At 51.8% G+C, this 19,953-nt stretch overlaps 1 protein-coding gene across 1 annotated transcript; it reads right to left on the reverse strand.

The window, feature by feature from the left end:
* Nucleotides 1-4,219: 4,219 nt before the first annotated feature.
* UCK2 (uridine-cytidine kinase 2) lies at nucleotides 4,220-14,911 on the reverse strand (the record flags this gene model as incomplete). The annotated part of the gene is given in 7 exon segments (XM_010010311.1): nucleotides 4,220-4,619; nucleotides 5,134-5,182; nucleotides 7,228-7,325; nucleotides 12,531-12,673; nucleotides 13,533-13,629; nucleotides 14,590-14,791; nucleotides 14,793-14,911. Coding segments are annotated over 7 exon segments (848 nt in total), but the record flags the coding sequence as incomplete, so codon positions are not given.
* Nucleotides 14,912-19,953: the final 5,042 nt, after the last annotated feature.

The following is a 19,953-nucleotide window of genomic DNA, read 5'->3' on the forward strand; positions in this document are numbered from 1 at the left end:
TGTATGGGGTGGGATGTGAGGCGGGGGAGAATAAGCATCCATGGCTTTGAGGTGCCCCATGGGTGTCCAATCCCAGGAAGAGGGGCCTACATGCTGGCAGGTTGCCCTTGTCCCTGTAATGGTCCAGGTTGGTGCCCATGTCCCACTGAGGAATTTGACACCTCTTTGGTGATAACCTTTGGGGAGGATCTGTTTCTCCACCCTCGCATAGATGCTGCTTGGGCCTACTGACGTCCCAAAGGTGTCCCTTAGGTCAGGATGCCTTTCAGGGGAACTCCTCGAGGGGGTATGTGTGTGTGTGTGTGTGTGTGTGTGTGTGTGTCCTTTCTTGTTCGCTTTGTTAAAAATCAAACCACCACCACTGCATCATAGCTGTGAGGGAAGACATTCCTGAAAACTGGAAGGAAGCAGCTGCCTCTTGTCACTGAGAGCACGGCTGCTGAATGGAGCAGCAGCATTGGTCTTTGCAGCCCCCAGAGCAGGTTCAGGCTCAGGATGGCCATCATTCCCAAGGCCCTGAAGCTGCTGCCCGTTGTTGTGGGACATGGCTGCTGAATGGAACAGCAGCATTGGTCTCTGCCACCCCCACAGCTAGGTCCAGGTCAGGACGGCCGTCATTCCTGAGGGCCTGAAGTTGTCGCTTGTTGTTACAGAGATGGAAGCCTCTGACTGGTGTAGCAGCATTGGGCTTTGAACCCCCACAGCTGGTCCTGGGTCAGGATGGCCGTTATTTCTGAGGTCTTGAAGATCATGGCCTCTTACTTGCCCTACCCTCTGAGCCAGTAGGGGCAGATGACCTGGCTGCTTTGCCAGCCCTGGGTAACCGTGTGGCCGCTCTCTATGGCTGGGGCTGCCCCTGGGCTCTCTGGGACTGCACTTGGCCTCTGGAGAAATGTAAAGAGATCCAAGGGACAGGTGAGCAGAAGGGGCCGGGCCGTGGGGTGCAGAAAACTGCAACAGCCTTGGCCGAGAAGGCTTGCTATGAACAAACAAAATCCATATTGGGCAAGCAAGCTTTAGTAGGCCCCGAAGCTTTCTTCCTCTGCCTCTTCACCAAGGACATGCCAACGTGCAGGGCCAAAACTCTCCAAAAGACCACAGCATAACACAGGGAAGGAAGGTGCCAGGCTTTCTTGTCTGATTCCTGCCTGGTAGGGCAAACAACCATTTCTGTCTCGGTACCCAGCAGTAATACAAGGGAGAAAGCAGCAGGCCTCTACAGGGTGAAAGTTAATTTGGGTCAGTCACAGAGAGTATGGTTTCCAGTGGGTGTCCGTGTCTCTTGTGGGTGCACTGGCGCCTGGTTACACCACTAGTTTCTGATCCTCACTGATCACCACACTATTGGTTTCAGCCATTCAGCCTGTTTTCAGTCTATCTCACTGTCTGCTCAGCCAGCCCATACATCAAGAGCTTCACATGAGGGTCTTATGGGAGTCTGTGTCAAAAGCCTGAGACATAGACAATATGCTTTGCTCTTCCTTCATCTGCCAAGACAGATTATAGAGGGTTATCACTTCGTTCAAGTGTGATCCATGCTGACATAAAGCGATTTGCCACACAGCGATCTACCCCTTTGCTAGAAGCAGTCTCACCCTTGCCCAATGCCCACCCCACTATTGCTAATGCTCACCTGCCTGTAAGCTCTTTAGATGAAATTCATTTGACTGTCACCTCTTAAGAAATTTAATGGGAAGGGCTCAACTTCTCTGTCTCTCTGCTATCCTGAAAGCACAGAGAGGTTTCACAAAAACACCCAAAGCCATACGTGCACAGGTCTTGTTGAGAGCTAGCCTGGCTAGCCAAAAGCCAGGGTCACTGCCTTCAGCACCTCCCTCTTCACCCAAGCAGTCCGTGGCAGGAACTTTGCTCCAGGTCTGGCTTTAACTCGCAGAACTAAGACAACATTGCCCAAGTCTGCTTCCACACTGGGAACACAGCCAGCAACATGCAGCACCAAACAGGAAACAAGAAACACTAGCATCCATTTGTTGTGTCTTTATTTACAGGGGAGAGAAGGCCAGCATTTTATCTTGAGAGCTGTCTTGGCCTGCTTAAGCCCCAAGATGCCTCACCAGTTCTGCAGGGCTTTGGTCCCTCTTACCTATGTGTGGCAGGTACACCCACCCTGACAAAAGCCCTGGCAAGGAACTGACAAAAAAAGCCCAGGAAAGCTTCCCAGCACAGACAAAGAGTCTGGGAGAGCTTCCCGTGTGCACAGCTCTTGTCCCACCCACATGGTGGTGGTCCATGGGGGCAGGGGTGAGAAAGTTGTGTCCTCAGCCCATGGGGGCCTATATGACCAATTCTAAGCTGTGGTCATACAGGAGCCCTACCAGAGGACAAGTGGTTTCAGTCCTCCTCAGAGCAGCTGGTCTACAGTCAGGGACTCTCCCCTTGGGTCAGGATGCCATCCAGGGGAACTCCTCGAGTTTGAGAGCCCTCCCTTTTCACGTGAGTGATTGCGCATTTTGGATCATTGGCCATGAAGTTTAAGATTCAGTAGCATAGCGACAAATTCATGTGACATTCCAAATCTTTAGTTAATGTTGGTAGAGCTTTAACTGAGTTTGAATAAATTTTATTCAGCCTTAATTTATTGGTTCTGCGACATTATGGCTGTACCTAGAATTACCCAGTGCCAGCCCCTGATTATGGCAAAGCTAGCATGCCTTGGGAAGTGTCTGCATACAGGAAAGGGGATAAAGGGCTGCCACGTGCCCCCATCACAGATCAAGAGGGAATGAGGTTGTTCTGGTAGAGGTCGTGGCAGAGGTGTGTGTGGGGTGTGCGTTTCCTTTCTTGTTCTCTTGTTAAAAAGCTTTGATTTTTAACAAAAGAACAAGAAAGGACAAAGCTTATCTCAGCTCACACGGGGCTGGAGAGCAATGGAGCATTAAGCATCTAAGGTCTCAAGCTTTTCACCATGTAGAGCAGAAACAATGCTCTGGAGAAGCTGGGAATCGTCAGAGAAAGCAAGGCTGAGGGCCCCTGCTCCAGGCTTCACGGGATGCCTATGAAACTTTGTTTTCAGTGGGGCAAGTCAGACCCAGCAGCATTGGCCAAAGGATCTTGCTGGCTGCCATCCTACATCCCCTTATCTGGCTGCCACCAAGCCTCTGGCCCAGCCCTGCTGCCCCTTGCTCACCAGGCATTCCCTGACCTGCAGTCCAGTCCCACCAGGCTCTCCTGGGACACAAGTGCTGCAGCACTACCAGGTTAGGGGAGACTAGTTCTCACCCTGTGCAAGGGAGGGCACTTCCTGGGCAACCCTGGAGGTGACAGCAGGGACACTGTCCTCCACCAGGACACAATGAAAGGGACACAGACTAGGTGACGTCATGCTTTGAAAAAGGGGAACAGAGAATTCCTGGGCATCCAAGTTCGTGCAACCCAGCTGGGACCTGTGGATGTCCCATATGGGGATACTGGGCAGCCCAGGGACACGCTACTGCCCCTGCTGAGACAACCTGCTTAGCAGTCGCTTTTCATCACCTATTGCCCCTTTTGTTCAGAAGAGGCTGGTTCTCCCTTAACCATATCTTACAGACCCAAAATCCCCCATCTAGAGCAAAACCGTTCCCAGTGAGGAATGACAGACACACTTCTGACCTTCTGCAAGCCATCCTCCAGGCTTAGGGTTGAGCCCAGAGCTCGGCTAGGAGTCCCACCACACACCTGGCCACTGAGCACCAGAGGGCGCGGTTCCCACCCAAGCCAAGCAGTGAGACTGCTAAGGACGCAAGCTGCCATGTTCATATGATCACATACCCAGCATCCCCTACTAGGTCCTTGCTGAAAGCATGACAGCTGACCCGCACTGTGGTGGGAAGGGTGTCAGACACAGAGAGGGATGCTGTTGAGAGACCTGGAGGTGCAGAGACAGTCAGGGGAAATATTACACAGCATTCTCCCAGCTCCCAGTGCCTGCGAGCCAAAACCAAGCTGCTCAGGCCTGAACTGCAACAGTAGGAGGAGGCAACGCCAGCTCAGTTGCAAAACCCATGTCACACTCAAGCCACCACAGGCCTGTCCCTTCCCTGGGACGGAGACCACTGCGATACTAAAGCAGTTGTTCTTCCTTCCTTCACATCTTTGAGGTGAAGATACTGACAGCAATATCTCCCACAACCCTCTTCCCAGTACCCTCCCAGCAACACTCAGCCTGGCAAATACCTTATGGCAAGTAATTTTACATTATTCTGCATTTACACAAAAATAGAGCAATTCTATATTTATAGATATTTATAGCCAGTTCCGTGCTAGAGGAGTTGTTGACCAAGGCCAGGAGCTGTGGACAGTCCAGGCTCCCAAGCAGCCGTCTGATTCTCAGTCAGCATTTCAAACATACAAAATTAAAGGCATTCATCTCCATCTGGTTTCTTAAATAGATAAGGGGGGAATGAATGAACAGTATGTACAGAGGGGCAGCAGCAGGGCCCAAGCGCCCTCTGCCCCAGCCTCACGCTGCCACTGCCGTCAGTGAGGCCGGCTGCTGGACTCTGAGGGCTGCCGCTGGCGAGGAGGAGTGTAGCCATTCAGGTAGCCGTTGCTCTGGCGTTTGCTGAGTCCTCCATTAAGAATGTCCTGGATGTGCTGCACAATGAGGTTTATGGCCACTGTGAGCAAAAAGGAGGGAAAGACACAATGGAGAGATTGCGTTAGGGTCACTGCAAATAAACTAGAGCCAGTTCAGAGATGATGACCCTGATAGTCTCCCCTGCTCCCATCCCTTCCTATTCCATGGTGAGAAGCTGCAACCCTGCCAGGAGGAGCTGCCCACTGGGACTTCATCCCTCTGCCCCAGCTGAGCCCAGCACTCAAGTCAGCAACTGCCTGTCCCAGTTGTACATCTTGCCTTGGGAGAAGCATATTGATTTTCCTTTGTGTGGGATGAACCAGGAGTTTGCCTGGAGGCACTGCACGTAGATGGGCACCCAGGCTTGATAAGAGGAACACAAACTTCCAGTCAGGAAGGCACAAAGGGAGAGGCTCATCTTGGTCAGTGCATGTGTGGTAACAGCACTCTCTAGGGTGACAGTGATTTGACCCACCTCTGTGGCAGGCTCCACTGCAATAGCACAGGCCAAAGCTGGTAGCCAGGACATAACAGCAGGCTCTGGGTCCACTCACCTTCATTATCTGCTCCTCTGGGAATGATCACATCAGCATACTTCTTGGTCTGGGAGGAGAGAGAGCACTGTGTTATGGCAAAAGTGGAGAGCCACCAGGCTGTGGAGTTGCCCCTGCTTCCTTCCCATCCCCTTGCCAAACCCAAAGCCACTGGGAGGTATGTCATTGCTGATAACGCATTTTGGATGCTTTTTTTTTTGTCTTCTGCTCTGTGTTTCGAGGGCCACACTTTGTGCCTTTACTCCATTTTCATGAGCTCATACAGACTGCAGTAAGAGGTAGCAAGATTCACCATAAGAAACTTGAAATAAAAAAGCCTCATGATATCAAGGCTCCAGCAGTTGGTGCTTTTGGGAACAACTTCCCTGCTGAATCCAGCCAGACTTGGTGCAAGAGTTGGCATGCCTGGGCACAGCCATGTGGTCTGCTTGGGATGTGGGAAGAATGTTCTACCAGCAATGCTTGCAAAAAAAGTCTGATTCAGGACACCAGTTCTGACCTATCTTCACCTGTAGGTGCCAGTCTCAGTTTCCTCCCCTGTTTGTGTCAGCTTTTACAGCTGACCAGTTCCTGACAGCCAAGCTCTACCACCAGTAAAGAAGTCAGCTCCATGGATGAAGGGTTCCATCTGACACCTACAGGGGCTTCTAGCCATATCAAAAATCACCAGCACATGCTGGACCATTTCAGTGCTGGATCACCTGGGCCAGGGCTGGGTTAGGAGTCAGATAACAGAGCAACAGTGGGGGCTGAGCCTGCTCAACATTGGCATGCAATTGCTCTGCAGCTGAGTGTATCAGCAGGTTAGAAGCAGGAACAGGCCACTGCAAAGCTGGTGGGTAGGAACAAAGCAGTTGTTTTCTACCCTGCTTGTCTCCTATTTCATCCTCTTATAGACTCTTCAACAGAAGAGACTGATGCAGCATCTGCTGGTTTGCAAAGCTGCAGATTTACCTTGCTGGGGACTTGCAAGGAAGGGAACCACCAAACTGGTCCTGCCTTTCAGGAAGAGCCTCTCTGGGATTACCAGGAATTGGATGTTGGTCCCCAGAGCCGCAACCGAGTGAGACAGAGAAAAGGGTGCTACTGTGGAGCCAGGAAAAGATCTCGTAACAAGCACAGAGCAAATCTGCCCCTCTTACAGGAAAGGGCAGAGCTGGCCACCTAGACAGGCACAGAGATGGTCCTGAGGCTGACGGCCCAGGTTCCATTCTTGTCTATAGTGCTGGCCAGCAGTTCTCAGGCTGCAGGACTCTGCTCCTTCTTATTCTGCCTCCAGAATAAGAAGAAAATCCTCATATAACTATCACATCTGCTTGAAAAGCCTTGAGATCCAAGGCATAGGCTCCTCTGCATGAGAGCCAGGAGAGATGTGCAATGGCTAGTCCTGCAAATGTGCTATTCCACCTGCAAGTTCAGCGGTACTGCAGTGGTCTCCCACATGCGAAGTCCCTGTCTGCGAGGGAGCCTTGCCTCAGTTACCAGTTCCCAAAGTAGCTTCCTTTCTCCAGGTAGACCTTGCAATACTGGCCCAGAGCAAGGTCTACATGCTCTGCACCTTGGCCTCTCACCAGCCAGGAAATGCAACCTGCAAGGCCACATCCCACAGCACAGACCACAGGAAGAAGCTTCCTTGCTCTCCCAAGCATCCAGCCAGCAAGAAGCCAGAAAGACTCCAGGGTGAAAAGGGCAGGCAGGACAGCCCAAAACAGGAGGCAGGCAGAGCAGACACTGCCTGTGACAGGGATCTCCCTTGGCTAGATGCAGGCAAGGATCTTCCCTCATGGCTGGCATCTGCCGGGCTGCCTGGTGTTGGTTTATCAGACCCTGTGCAGGGAGGGGTTTATTTGCCATACAGGCCTTCCCACAGGGGAGTGTGAGCTCACCAGGAAAGCAGTGTCTGTATAAATAGTCCCCATTTTGCCTTGTCTTAGCCAGCACTAGCACCCCTATTTTTGCCAGTGCCTGCAGGGAGGGATGAAGGTGAGACAGGCTGACCTGAGCTCTGGGACACAAAATGCTCCTGTCTGAAGAGCTGGGCATGGCATAAAGCATTTTTGGCAGACTCCTATGGGTGTCACTCCCCTTACTTACTGGCAAACAGAACTCTTCAAAGGCAGGCTTGACGAAGGTGATGTACTGAGTTAAGATCTGCTCGAGGTCCCTGCCTCGCTCACTGATATCTCGTAGCACTGCAGGGAAGATGCAAGGCACAGTCAGGAGTTGAGACATGAATTACTCCATCCCCCTTCTCTTCAGTACAGCTTTTGGCCAGCCACGCATGTATTTTGCCAGAGATTTTTGTTCCTCTAAGCTGCTGCCCACATGTTCAAGCACACCTCATCCCTGCTATATGCTTCCAGGCTTTCCTGGGAGCCAAGGGCTGTCTGACCTAAGTGCTTTTCATGTCCTTCCTCTCTTCTCAGCACTGCAAGCACATTTCAGCGATTACCAGTGCTACCCCAGTCTTGACTGTTCCCAGCCTCACAGTCCCTGCAACCCTCATATCACTCCTTTGGCCAAAAGGCATTTAGGGCCATTTCCCCCAGTCGATCCAGTACAGAGGTGCCCAAAGAATAAAAAAGCAGTAGAGTTCACCCATACATATATGCACAGTTTAACTCAGGTATGCAGAGTAAAACTCTCCCACCTACCCAGCTCTGCCAGGCTCCTTGTGCAGCTCCCAGCTGAGTAGGATGAGAAGGTAAAGCAGGCTCCCACAGCAAGAGGCTGAGAGTGGTGCTTGGTGGAAGCCAGGAGAGCAAGCTGGCCTCCTGCTTGTTCTGCAATTTGGGCCTTACACCCTTGCTCGCATAAGGTATTTGGGCCATTGCCATCCGAAATTCAAAGCCACTTCAGCATGAACAAGTGACCCAGTTGAGTGGTAATGCAATCCATGGGTAAGAGCCAAAACTGCTGTACTGTAGCAGAGCAGATGTCTCTTGGCTCTCCCCAGGGGGCTGGCTTCTTCCCAGCATGCCTGGCATGGGTTTGGAGTAAGCCTTTTCCACATGCCAGGGCAGAGCCAAGCCACAGCACTACTAGCCTATGTGACCTGCTCGGCAGCCATTACCCATGTGCTTGCAAGGGCAGGCCACTGCTGTTCTAGTGCTGGTTTGGCATTATCCCCGTGGATCTGTTTGTCCTCAGCCAGCAGCTTTGCAGTGTGCTCTTTTGCAGCCCCAAGCGGGGGAGGTGATGGAGTGAAGAAAGGACTGGCAGCAGGATGTGTGCCAGCTCCAGGAATGGCTCAGCTCAGCCCAGGCTGCTCTAGACAGCTCTTTGCCTTCTCCAGAGAGTGGGAGCAAGCCCCAGCTCAAACAATACAGAAAAACTAGTCAAAGAAAATAAACCAGAAAGACTTTTGTTTCCCAGGTCCCACACCCTGTTTTTTGGCTGCTCTGAGGCAGGGAAGGAGCACAGCAAGGGCGTATTTACAGTACACCCAGCCTGGGATGGCATGCTGGAGGCCTGTGAACTGCATAGGGGGCGAGTGCCCAGGCTGTAGGGGCTGGTCCTGACAGGCAAAGCTCTCCTGCCTGCTCCCAGGCAGACCACAGCAGGGCAAATCACCCCCACACGCACAAGTCAAGCACCTACTGTCTTGTACCTGACCCCAAAGCAACAGGTCCCAGCAACCTAGGCTAAGACCACCCACCCTATCTGGAAGTATCACCCTCTACTTGCAGGGCAGGCAAATGTCCCAAGGACAGATTAACACCATGTAGAACCAGCAGGCAGACATTGCTCAAATCGGGCCCGAAACATGTACAATGGCTTATCTTTGTTTTACAGAAGCTGACTGAGGACAGGGCAGTGAAGTGACCTCAGCCAGAATCAGCTTTCCATGGCTCAGGCTGTTTGAGGCACCCAACAGACCTAGCCCTTTGTCCTATGGTAGCAGTGTTTTTCCTGGGAGAGGTGCAGAGATGGGGACAGTACATTAACTGAGCTGTCAGCTACATTTCCAGGAACCTCATCTGCTGCTGCCTAGTTGAAAAGCCCATTACTCCAACTCTTCAGAACAAGATGACTCAGGGCTGTGTGACAATGCAAGATCCTGACTTTTGCTACAAACTGCCTCCAGCTACATTCCAGGGATGTGATTATAGCTTCAGCACCTCACATGCAGGTTCTCCTTTCTCTGAAATGTTAGGGAGACACAGTAAACAGATTTACTGCTGCAGTGGTCCTACCAACTGCTGACAGCAAGCCAGATCAATTCCCTACCAGAAGGCCAATGACTTGCCCTAACTAGGAGATACCAGCACCTCAACCAGGCTAGTTGCCCCTTTGCAAGGCTTTAGCAATGGATGGTGGGTGGGAGAAATACCTAAGAATGGCCTGGGCCCAGGTGTCTCAGGACCCTCTCCAACAGCTGCAGCAGAACTCGGTTTACCTCTGTATTGTGGTCAGCAGCTGGATAGTCTCAGTTCTCAGATCTTAGATAGGATCTCAACCAGTTTTCACGCCCTGAGCTCAAGAGTTCTGTAGCAAGCCCGAAATGACTGAACCACACACTCCAGAGTATAGCTGGGATGCACACATGGTCATGTTGCACTGCAAATGCACTTGCAACACCTTGCCTTCAGACAGCTAGCTGATCCAGGGAACTGACAAAATTGTTGTCACTTGAGATTTGAGTTGTATGTTACAGGAATTGCTATAGCAGGGGCTCTCTTGTTGCTAGCCAGGCTGGGAGCAAGGGAAACAGACTAGGAGCAATGGGAAGAGTTCACTGCAATATTAAACCCTATAACCTGGCCCAAAGGGAGCAGGGGTGAAGATCATAATGAATAGACTTTTAAATCATTGTAACACATGATTTAAGTTGCATGTTATAGGAATTACTATAGCAGGAGACACCTGAACCAATGGAGGACAAGCCTTACAAGAAGCAGTGCAAGTGCAGCAGCGACCCTACCTGAGCTGGCTTTGGTGCCCAGTAACTCCATACAACACATTACCTCTCTTGTCCCAAGTGATCTCCATAACAGATGGAGCCCAAAGTCATGGACTAAATTAACTCAATGGACACATGCAGCTATTTTATAGCGGCGGTCCATAAACAAAGGGAATTATATCTGCACATTATATCAAAGGATGGGAAGAGGTGTGGTGGCAATGAGAATGCATTGGATAATTACCTGAGCATGATATAAATGGTATGAAATAAGGGCTGGAGAATGCGCTGGCTTTGGCTGGGATACAGTTAATTTTCTTCAGAGTAGGTAGTATGAGGCTATGTTTTGGATTTGTGCTGAAAGCAGAGTTGATAACACAGGGATATTTTTGTTATTGCTGAGCAGTGCTTAGAGAGTCAAGGCATTTTCTGCTTCTCACACCACCCCACCAGCGAGTATGCTGGGGGTGCTCAAGAAGTTGGGAGGGGAGACAGCCAGGACATCCGATCCCAACTGACCTAAAGGATACTCCATACCATCTGACATCATGTTCACTCAGCATATAAAGCTAGGGAAGAAGGAGGAAGCCAGGGAGGATGGCAGGGGGGGAGAGGATGACAGATGACAGGGCACAGCATTCAGAATGACAGCATTTGTCTTCCCAAGTAACCCAAGTGTGAAGGAGTACTCCTTTCGTGAGGATGGCTGAACACCTGCCTGTTGATGGGAATTAGTGAGTGAATTCCCTGGTTCGCTTTGCTTGCACACACAGCTTTTTACTCATTAAAACGTCTTTATCTCAGCCCATGAGTTTTCTCACTGTTACTCTTCCAGTTTTTGCTGCTATCCTGCTGGGAGAGCAGAGATAGCAAGTGGCTGCGTGATGCTTAGTTGCCGGCTAGAGTTAAACCACAGCAGTGTGCTAACCCATGGCTGGGTGCAAACCCAAGTTCTTCTACAGCATAGTCTGCTTAAGGGGTAAGGCTCACACTGCAGGATCTTGCAAATGTCTATCTCCTAACACATCGCCCTGCAATGACTGTGCTGTCACCTCCCTGGATGAGTCACACAAGAACACTGGGCAGGGTCAAGAAGGATGTGTAAAAAGGAGCTTTTAATCAGCACTGATTACATCCCAGCAGCGGGCTGTGTATTTGTCTCACAGACAAGGGTAGGCAGGCAGGCATGAGGAGGAGAATGGAGCGAGGAGGTGGCTGATCTCTCAAGTAGCAAGTGATAGGACAAGAGGAAACAGCCTCAATTTGTGCCAGGGGAGGCTTAGACTGGATATTAGGAAAAAATTCTTCACTGAAATGGTAGTCAGGCATTGGAATAGGCTGCCCAGGGCAGTGTTCAAAACGTGTACATGAGGCCATTAGTGACATGGTTTAGTTGTGGTCTTGCCAGTCCTGGGGTAACAGTTGGACTTTATGATCTTAAAGGTCTTTTCCAACCTAGTTGATTCTATACTTCCAAGACCAGTTCTGTAGCAGAGTGCATACAAACAGTTCCAGGCTGACACACTGAGACATGCTCCTCTCCTCACAGCACAGAGGTCTGGACTGGACCTCTCCTAAGTCATCTTCTGCATCCCCAGACACCCTATGGAGGCTGTCGGAGCCAGGGAGGGTCAGGGACAGTTCAGAGAGAACCAAATTCTGCCCCAAGAATCCCCAAATGCTTTCTTAGTCATCTGGGGAGACTCAGATGGCTACATCAATGAGCCCACTGATAAAGGCTGCTTTGAAATGAACAGCACCTTGAGACACAGATCCTGCAGAGCTGGAGTCCCTCCTATGTCAACTGGCAACCCACAGCCAAGCCAAGCTGGACATGTATTGTCCTAGAGAGGGATATTCTGATTTCTAGGGCTTTTCGCTCCCAAAGCCATCATCCCAGTGCCAAGTATCACAAAGAGGCTCCATGCTGCGCTGGCTGTGCTTGCACAGACTGAAAAATGAACAACCAGACTCCCTATTTGCATCATCATCCACAATGGACAACCTCACACACAAATGCATCTTTGGAGCATATCCATACCCCAGGTCCTGAGCAGATCTATCAGGCACTGTCTTCTGACTTAACTGCTGAGATGCTCTGCCTTGCCCATTGCACTCCTCCCTGCTGGTATGTGCTGACTGTAGCTGCTATTCAGTCAGTGACACAGAGCTAGTGCCACAGGGCCATACAAGGACACAGCATGCTCAGTAGTCACACTGCTACCTGTGTCAAAGGAGGAATCCCAGGCGAGGCAGCAAAAACCCCGCTGAAACTTAAGAGAGATGTAGCAAGGCGTTCTCCACTGCCATAAGCTGCCCTATGTGATATTCTGCACCGGGGAGGAAAATCTCCTTGGCTCTTTGCTAGCAGCAGCATAGCTTTGTGCCAATTCCAGATCTGCTCTGATCACTGTAACCTTCCTCTGCAACCAGCTGCCCAGATTAATTAAGTGACATTTCTGTCCCTGCTCCACAAGGCATGCTTGGGCCTCACCTCTGCGGGACAGCCGGGTATCTGCATCTGTGTCCACAAAAAGCTTCATGCGGAACAGATCCCGCACCTCCTGGCTGTAGAAGGCCAGGATGCCTTCGAAGAGCACCACGTCGGCAGGGTAGACAGTCACCGTCTCCTCTTTCCTAACAGAAGGAAGGAGAGTCAAAATATGCTGGTATGGGGAAACAAGCCAAGAGAGGTGGGGGAAACAGTGGCACTCCTAGACACTGCTCCAACCCTGGGACATCACCGCTGCACAAGGGGGACAACCAAGAAAAGGGCAGACCTACCCCACCACAGTGAAGGGAATCCAAGGCATACCTACACTTCCTAGAAGGACAAACAGCAGAGCAGGAAGCAGACCAGCCCTTCTCCCTCTACTTGGCTAGCTGCTGCTTGCAAGCGCTATGTGCCAAGCCAGAAATCCCAGAAAGCCTACACATGGGACTTGACCCTTGGGAACCTGCAAGAGCCAGATCTGCTCCTCTGGCAGCCAAGTAGCACTCCCCTGACACCGCAGTGCTTCTGTGGGAAACAGAGCAGGGTCACACTGTCCACGACCAATACAGGCATGCAAAAACAAGCTGAACACATGCAAGGGAAGAGTTACAGGAGCAAGAACTGTTGTTCTCCTCCTTTCCTGGCAGTGCCAGGCTGTTTGAGCCTAGAATACTTGTTAAAGCTACAAACAGAGTTTGTGGGGAGACAAACTGCGGGTGGAAGAAGAAAAGAGGGGCCACAACCCTACTCCGTTAACACCTATATGTTGCTGGATGCTACTGCATGGCTGCGCAGCTTTCCAGACCCTCAGACTGCACCTGTATCTGCCCTGGATCCTCTAACCAAGGGTTCTGGAGAAGTTAGGATTGAAACTTTGAGTTGGCACATTAGGTGCCTAACAGAGGGTGCAAGCAGAGTGGCAGGTGATTTGGGCTGGCAGGACTGCGTGCTGCACCACAGGGTGTTAGCAGCAGCACAGCAAGGCAGGAGCAGCTGTTGGACCTGGAGTGGGAGACAAAGTCATAGACAGGAATCTGGACCGTCTTCCCTTCTGTGATCTCTTTGAGCGTTTTCACAATCAGCTCGTTGTCAAAGGCATCTGAGGAGAGAGGAAACGTTACCTGAGGCAGCTTTACAACCCCTCCCACCCACCAGACACTGAGCTTAGCCTAGCCAGAGCCACTGGCACTCCACACTGGGGACAGACAAACACACAGACAAGGAAGAAAAGCCCTGCACATCCCCACAGGCATAGCAAGGCCCATCTCTCCCAGAGCCCCTGGGTATTCACTATCGCTGCTTTGCACTAGCCTGGGATCTGGCCTGCAGAGATCAATACCGTCCTTGTATGGTGGTGCGGCTGCCCAGGCTCAGGAAGGCATCTCCTCCAGGGCTCCAGCCCTCAGAGAGACTGGAGCAGTGTTTCAGCCTTGAGTCACTGGACAGACAGAGCTCTGTTTGCTCAGTGCTCGCTGTCTCTGGCCATTGTCCTCATGGGGATGCAAGGACAGCAGCTCTGGAATTTCCCCACCAAGCCCAGAGATGGTTCAAAGAGCCCCTGTTGTAGTAACAGGGCACAGCCCCCTCAGTGGAGGGGTTTGCAGAGCAGCTGCACAAGACTGTTCCCTCCCTGAAGGAGGGACACAGAGCTGCTGGCTCCAGGGGGCTGTGCCAGATGCAATCTCCCTGGTCCCAACCCGGCTGCACCAGAAAGGTTTTCAAATTGACAGATGTTTTTGCAGGGAGAAGAGGAGCATCTCAAGGAGTTTTGAGGGTTCGCAACCTGCCCTTTCTCATCCCAAACACTCCACCCCACAGACAGTTTCCTTCCCAGGAGAGACAGAGGTCGTACTGCAGGGGGGACAGGTGGTCCCCAGCCACCCTGCCAGGGGTGAACCCAGCTCCACAACAGCTCAAGTAAATCTCCCACTCTTGCCCCCTGTGGAGACAGGGTCCCAGTGTCCACGCAAGGCTCTTTGGTGGTGAAGCAAGGGGTCCCGCTCCAGCCCTTGCCCCCCACTGCATGGCAGAGCCACAGTGCTGTTCTCCATGCATTCACCTGGGTGGTCAAAATTGAACTGGCCTTTGAGTGCTTTGGATTTCTGCTCTGAGGTGAGGACGCGGTAGAAGCTGTCTTGGCTCACGATCACCACCTGCTTCTGGCGGTAGTCCACCTCATTCTGGCCCAGCAGCTGGACGATCTTGGAGCATACTGAGGACTGGGAAAAGAACAGCAAAGAAGGCAAGTCAGTGGCAAGTGATGTCTGAGCCATGCAGGGAGGATGTCCCCAGGTAACAGCCATTTCTGGGTGCATGAGGCACTGCTTGCTGGACCTCCAGCTGAGAGTTTGTGTTCCCCTCAAAGGCACAGCCTAAAGCCACTGAGGGAAAAGTGCTCCAGAAGCATAAACATGGGGCTCTTCAGTGTCAAAGCAGCACTAAGTTTGCTCCCTGCCTCCCTCTCTTCTATCCCTATAGCCTGCGCACAGCTCCTGGTCTGGGTACAAATGGCAGCAGGAAACCAGTCAGCCACTGCCTGGGCTCTGCAGCACCCCCAGGGGCCCCATGGCCAGCCTGAGCCTGGCCAGCAGCTCCCCAGGGAGCAGAGCTGCGTGTGGCACCAGGGCTGAGCCTCCTCCCTGGGAGGCAGCCTCAGTGTCTTGGTTCCTCCAGCACTGGTCCAGCCCAGAAACCCCACCACAGCATGGGCAGGGAGGGAGAGAGTCCTCAGAGAGTGAAAGCCAGGTTGTTTTCAGAAGCTAAACAAAGCTCAGGGTGAAAAAACACCAAAAAGAGAGCCATGGGACTACATCAGGATCTCTGCCACAGCTGTCAGAGCTGGGAGGCGCAGACTCAAGCATATCCTGGTGCCTCTTGGCATGAGACTAAGGGCACTGCAGAGCCACATGGCTCTGGCTGCTGGTGCAAGATCCCCAGGAGCACTGCTGGCACAGGGACTGGCACCTCCCATATCAGATGGAGTGGGCTGGGTGCCGGTGAGCTGGCATTGACACTCTGCTGGCACTTGCAGCAGGCACAAGCTAGAGGTCATGCTGGACCACTGCAACAAGAATAAGCGCACAGCCTGGGGGACAAATCCCAAAGCCTGCTTCAGTCCCTTCTCCCTAGTCATATGAGTCCTTGGCCACTATGCAACACAGTAGTGTTGACTGCATCACTAACTGGCAGCCAGCACACCTGCCCTGGCCAGTGTGACCTGCCTGTGGGAGCCCTCTGTGTCAGCCCCACAGCATCCACTGTTTGGGGAGAAGTGGGTGCTCCTGTTGCCAAACTGAGCTGCTTCACCTCATGTGAATCATGCTTGCTGCAGATGCCCTCAACTTGATGCAGAGTTGAGAAGCTCCTAGTCTCGATCACCACAAGTACTCTCTGCTGAGCCCCGTGATTTGCAAAGAGAAGTTTGCTTGCCCCAGCCTGCCAGTGGCTCTTTCCGTGCTCCCACTTCCCTGCTGGCTCAACCATCTGCTCTGTACCAGGCTGACAACCTCCAGATTAACAGCCTTCAGCAGAGCTGAAGACAGCGGTGGTGAGAGGGAACAGGGAGAAGAATGCATGCCTGGCAGAGGAGGTCACTCCAGCAAGCAGAGGGCAAGGCCGTTTGCCTGAGAAGCTGGAAGATTTGACAGCATTCCTGTCCCTAGAGACTGTCTCTTCCCCTTCAGGCCAGGCTGACCTGGCTTGGTTGTGACCACTGTGCTGTGAGTCAGCCCCAGTCTGGCTGGAGAGCCTCCACACACAGCACTGCTGCAGAGTGAATCGGCTCAGGCTGCCAAGCAGCAGTCCTTGTGGCCCTGGGCACAAATTTGGGCTTCAGGTCAGGGACGGGGTCTCCTGAGCATCCCACCTTCTTTTCCTGCCTTTCAGGGCTGGCAAGTTGTGCTTCCTGAGCCACGTCAGGAAGCCCTGCCCTGCAGCAAGCTGCTACCATCCAGAACAAAGCACTACAAGTCAGTGCCAGTCACTCGCCCTGCAGCGTGCGCAGACACAAAGCCAGGGCCCATTCTCCGTTTCCTCTGTTTTCCCACTCCCCACATCCTTCTCCATGCTGTGTCAGCCCTATTGCTTATCCAGCTGTATCCCATAGGTTTCACTAAACCAGGGAACAGCGCATGCACAGTGCCTCTCCTCCACTTTTCCTCCCTGCTCTGTCCTCCAGACACTGCTGCCCATGCAGCAGGGAGATGCAGTGCAGCAGGGTTCAGCCTCAGCCACAGCTGCAGACACCAAATTTCCCATACCCATTGCAATAAACCACCTCCCAGCACAACCACCCAGACAGATCCCCAGCCTGTACATCAGTAGGCTCCATATGTATCTGTACCAGAAATCACTTTCTCCAGCCCAGAAGGAGCGGGGCCCCTTTACTTTGGATCAGTGAAAACACACCATTAGTTGCACACTCACTCTCCCCTTGGACTTCAGCATGCAGACGGACAATAAAACCATTGGAGGGCATCAGACAGCTCCTGTCAGTCTTTCTTCTGCCTTATGCACATTAATCTCTGGTCTACTGATCCTGGAAAGTGGGACGGGGGGAAAGTCCCCATCAGCTTTGAAAAATCACCCTCCTGTTCCATACCTCACGACTTAAGACACCTAGTGGTGAGAAAAATCCAAGGAGAAAGCAGCCCCCAGCTGCTGGAGATAGGAGTACATCCTCCCACTGGGGCCCAGAACAAGGACTGGAGCATGTCCTGGCTGCATTTACCATTCAGTGCTCTGTGGTGGCAAATGCCTCCTGCAAAAGTATCCAGGCAGATGCTATGGACTCTTCCCTTTTCTCTGGTGGTCTTTGCCAACCTATCAGAAGGTCATCCTGCTCTCAGGACTGAGCTCAGGTTCATCATACTGTGCTGCCCTGCTAGGCAGGGATGTCACTTCTGGGCCCTGGGAAGAAGCACATGACACCTTGGTCACATAGAAGGTGTGGGCCAGGACAGTAAGTGCAGCAGGACATAGGAACAGCGGGGGACATGGCATGTTCCTCTACCCCGAGGGCTGCATTCAGCTTGCCTTAGTGGGGCAGCAAACTTCAGCAAGATCTAGATGGAGAAGGTGGTTTTGCTTTCCTCGCAATCATTTGTGATGGAAACAAGAATGGTTCTGGGTGCCATTCCTTGATGCAAGTCTGAATACCTCCGACAGCTGGACAGGCATTTTTTCCCCTTGGTTGATAAACACCCTGTGTTAAGGAGGAAATAAAACCAGAAACACAGAGGTTACAAATTCCCCTACAAAGTGGGAACAAAACTTCACAGTTTTATGAAGTGTCCCTTCAAATGAATAACGTGTATCCCCTGCTTAAACCCCCTTCTCCCAAACCAGTTAATGCATACATACATGTGACTGATGTTAATCAGAAGTGTGAAAAATCCACTAATAACTGGAAATGATAGCAGTTATGCTCTGGGAAGGCCTTAAGATGCCCAGAAAGACCAAGACATGACTGTGAAGTAATGTGCCAGGGTGCAATCAGCCTCACTCAGCCCCTTCCACAGATCTACACTGGGTACACCTCACCATGACCCAAAGTGACATGACATGACACCATCACCAGTGGTGATTCAGCCGCAGCGCGCTCCCAGAAACAGAATGCCTTCTTAAGCAAAAGCCTTCCCCTTCTCCAGAACTTACTTAAAACTAAATACAGACAGAACACAACAAACCCCAAGCCTCCATGCTTGCCAAGTGGACTTTCCCCATGTCAGCCACATAAAACCAATGCAGGACTTCCCAAGCATGTAGGCAGGCAGCCTTGGCCACTCTGCCATCATTCATTACTTTCCACACACTGCACTGAGGGGAAACTGAGCTCCAGGTTTAAGCCAACTGGCTGCAACCCACTGAGCTGCACTCCCCCAGACTTTGCACTTGAGCTGCTCCCTGGGAAAACTGCAAACCAACCTACACCACACACAGATGGTTGAGAGGGAGGTATCTACACATTACAGCACAAGAAGCGAGCTGAGAGATGTTATTCCTGAGCAGAAGCAGATGCAGCTCCTCTTGCAAGATTCCTCCTCTGAACCAAGCGCACAAATAACTAGTGTTGAAGGGAGAAGTACAGCTTTATTCTGTTGGGAGGACACAGAGGGCACCTGGGGAAGAACTCCAGCATATTTTCCCAGAAGGAGAGAGTGGTGCACAGAGGAAGAAACTCTACGGATGGTTATTTCAAGCCCTGCCCCTGACAATTATTTCAAAGATTTCATGGCCTACAGCTGGCTGCTCAGATATTCTTCAGGAGTTGACTAATTTCCCACACAGATTATCCCACAATCCCTCTTGGGTAGCTCTTATCAGCCAGAGAATTAGGACTTCAGATGGGTATTAGAGAGAAAGCTGATGGACAATGCTACAGGTAACCACCACAGGAAGGTACCAGGCAGGACACAGCTGATGCTTGCAGCCCCAGGTTTGCTGCAGCAGGTAGGGCAGTATCAGTATTTCTGCCCTGGCTGGTAAGGCCTGTCCTGGGCTAGCAGGGATCTGTATGCCTCATGCATGTGAATACAGTAAAACCTACTTGCTCAGAGCAGTCCATCTATCCACAGGGAGCCTGGCACTGCAGAGGGATGTCTACACCAGATTGCTCACTAGGGTCCCAATACAGCAGCAGGGAGGACCCCCCATCCTCCCTATGCCAGATAAAGTGATTCTAGCTCTAAAGGAATACAGAAGCTGACAGTTCCCCCAAGAGCAAGTAAAGGGAGAAGAGCTGTGCCAGAAGAAAGACCTACCAGGAGGGGCATGTGCTGTGCTCCAGTGTGGAAGGAAGAGAGGCATTTCTGCAAGCTGCTCACCCTGAGCCAAGATGCTGCTCACCATGAGGACAGTCCTCTCCAACAGGGTAATGCCCTTGGCCCACAACAAATGCTACAGCCAAGAGCAAGGATAGACTGCAGCAGTTACATCCCACCTCGCATCAGCGAGAGAAGCCCAGAGGTTATCTCAAGGGACACCACTGCCATAACCCCCTTTCCTTTAGGATTTGCATGCCAGCAGGCTTGGCAGGCGCTGTCACCAGCTTTGCACCCACATGAGCCCAGCTGAGGTGTCCTCATCACATGCTTGTAGATAAAACAGTCTCCAGTTTTAGGATCTGACAGGATTTTCCCTAAGATCACACAAGGGGCCACTAGGATTACTTGCTGCCTTTCTCTGAGGTCCCCTGTAGTATGGTTCCCTTTCCAAGAACCACAGGGGACTTTCACTCAATTGGGTCTCTGAAATCAGGAGCCATGGTAGTACCGCCCTTCTCTCCAGCTTATCTCCTGCAGCACAGTAGTTACGGATTTTGGTCTCTTCTTGTAAGGTTATGTTAATTATAGAATATCAGGAAGTGCTTGGTGGACTGGGGTGGCACACAGAATATATACCAAATTGGGAAGGGTCACAGAGC

This window comes from Nestor notabilis, unplaced genomic scaffold (genome assembly GCF_000696875.1).
Source record: "Nestor notabilis isolate BGI_N333 unplaced genomic scaffold, ASM69687v1 scaffold8832, whole genome shotgun sequence".
Lineage (NCBI taxonomy): Eukaryota > Metazoa > Chordata > Aves > Psittaciformes > Psittacidae > Nestor > Nestor notabilis.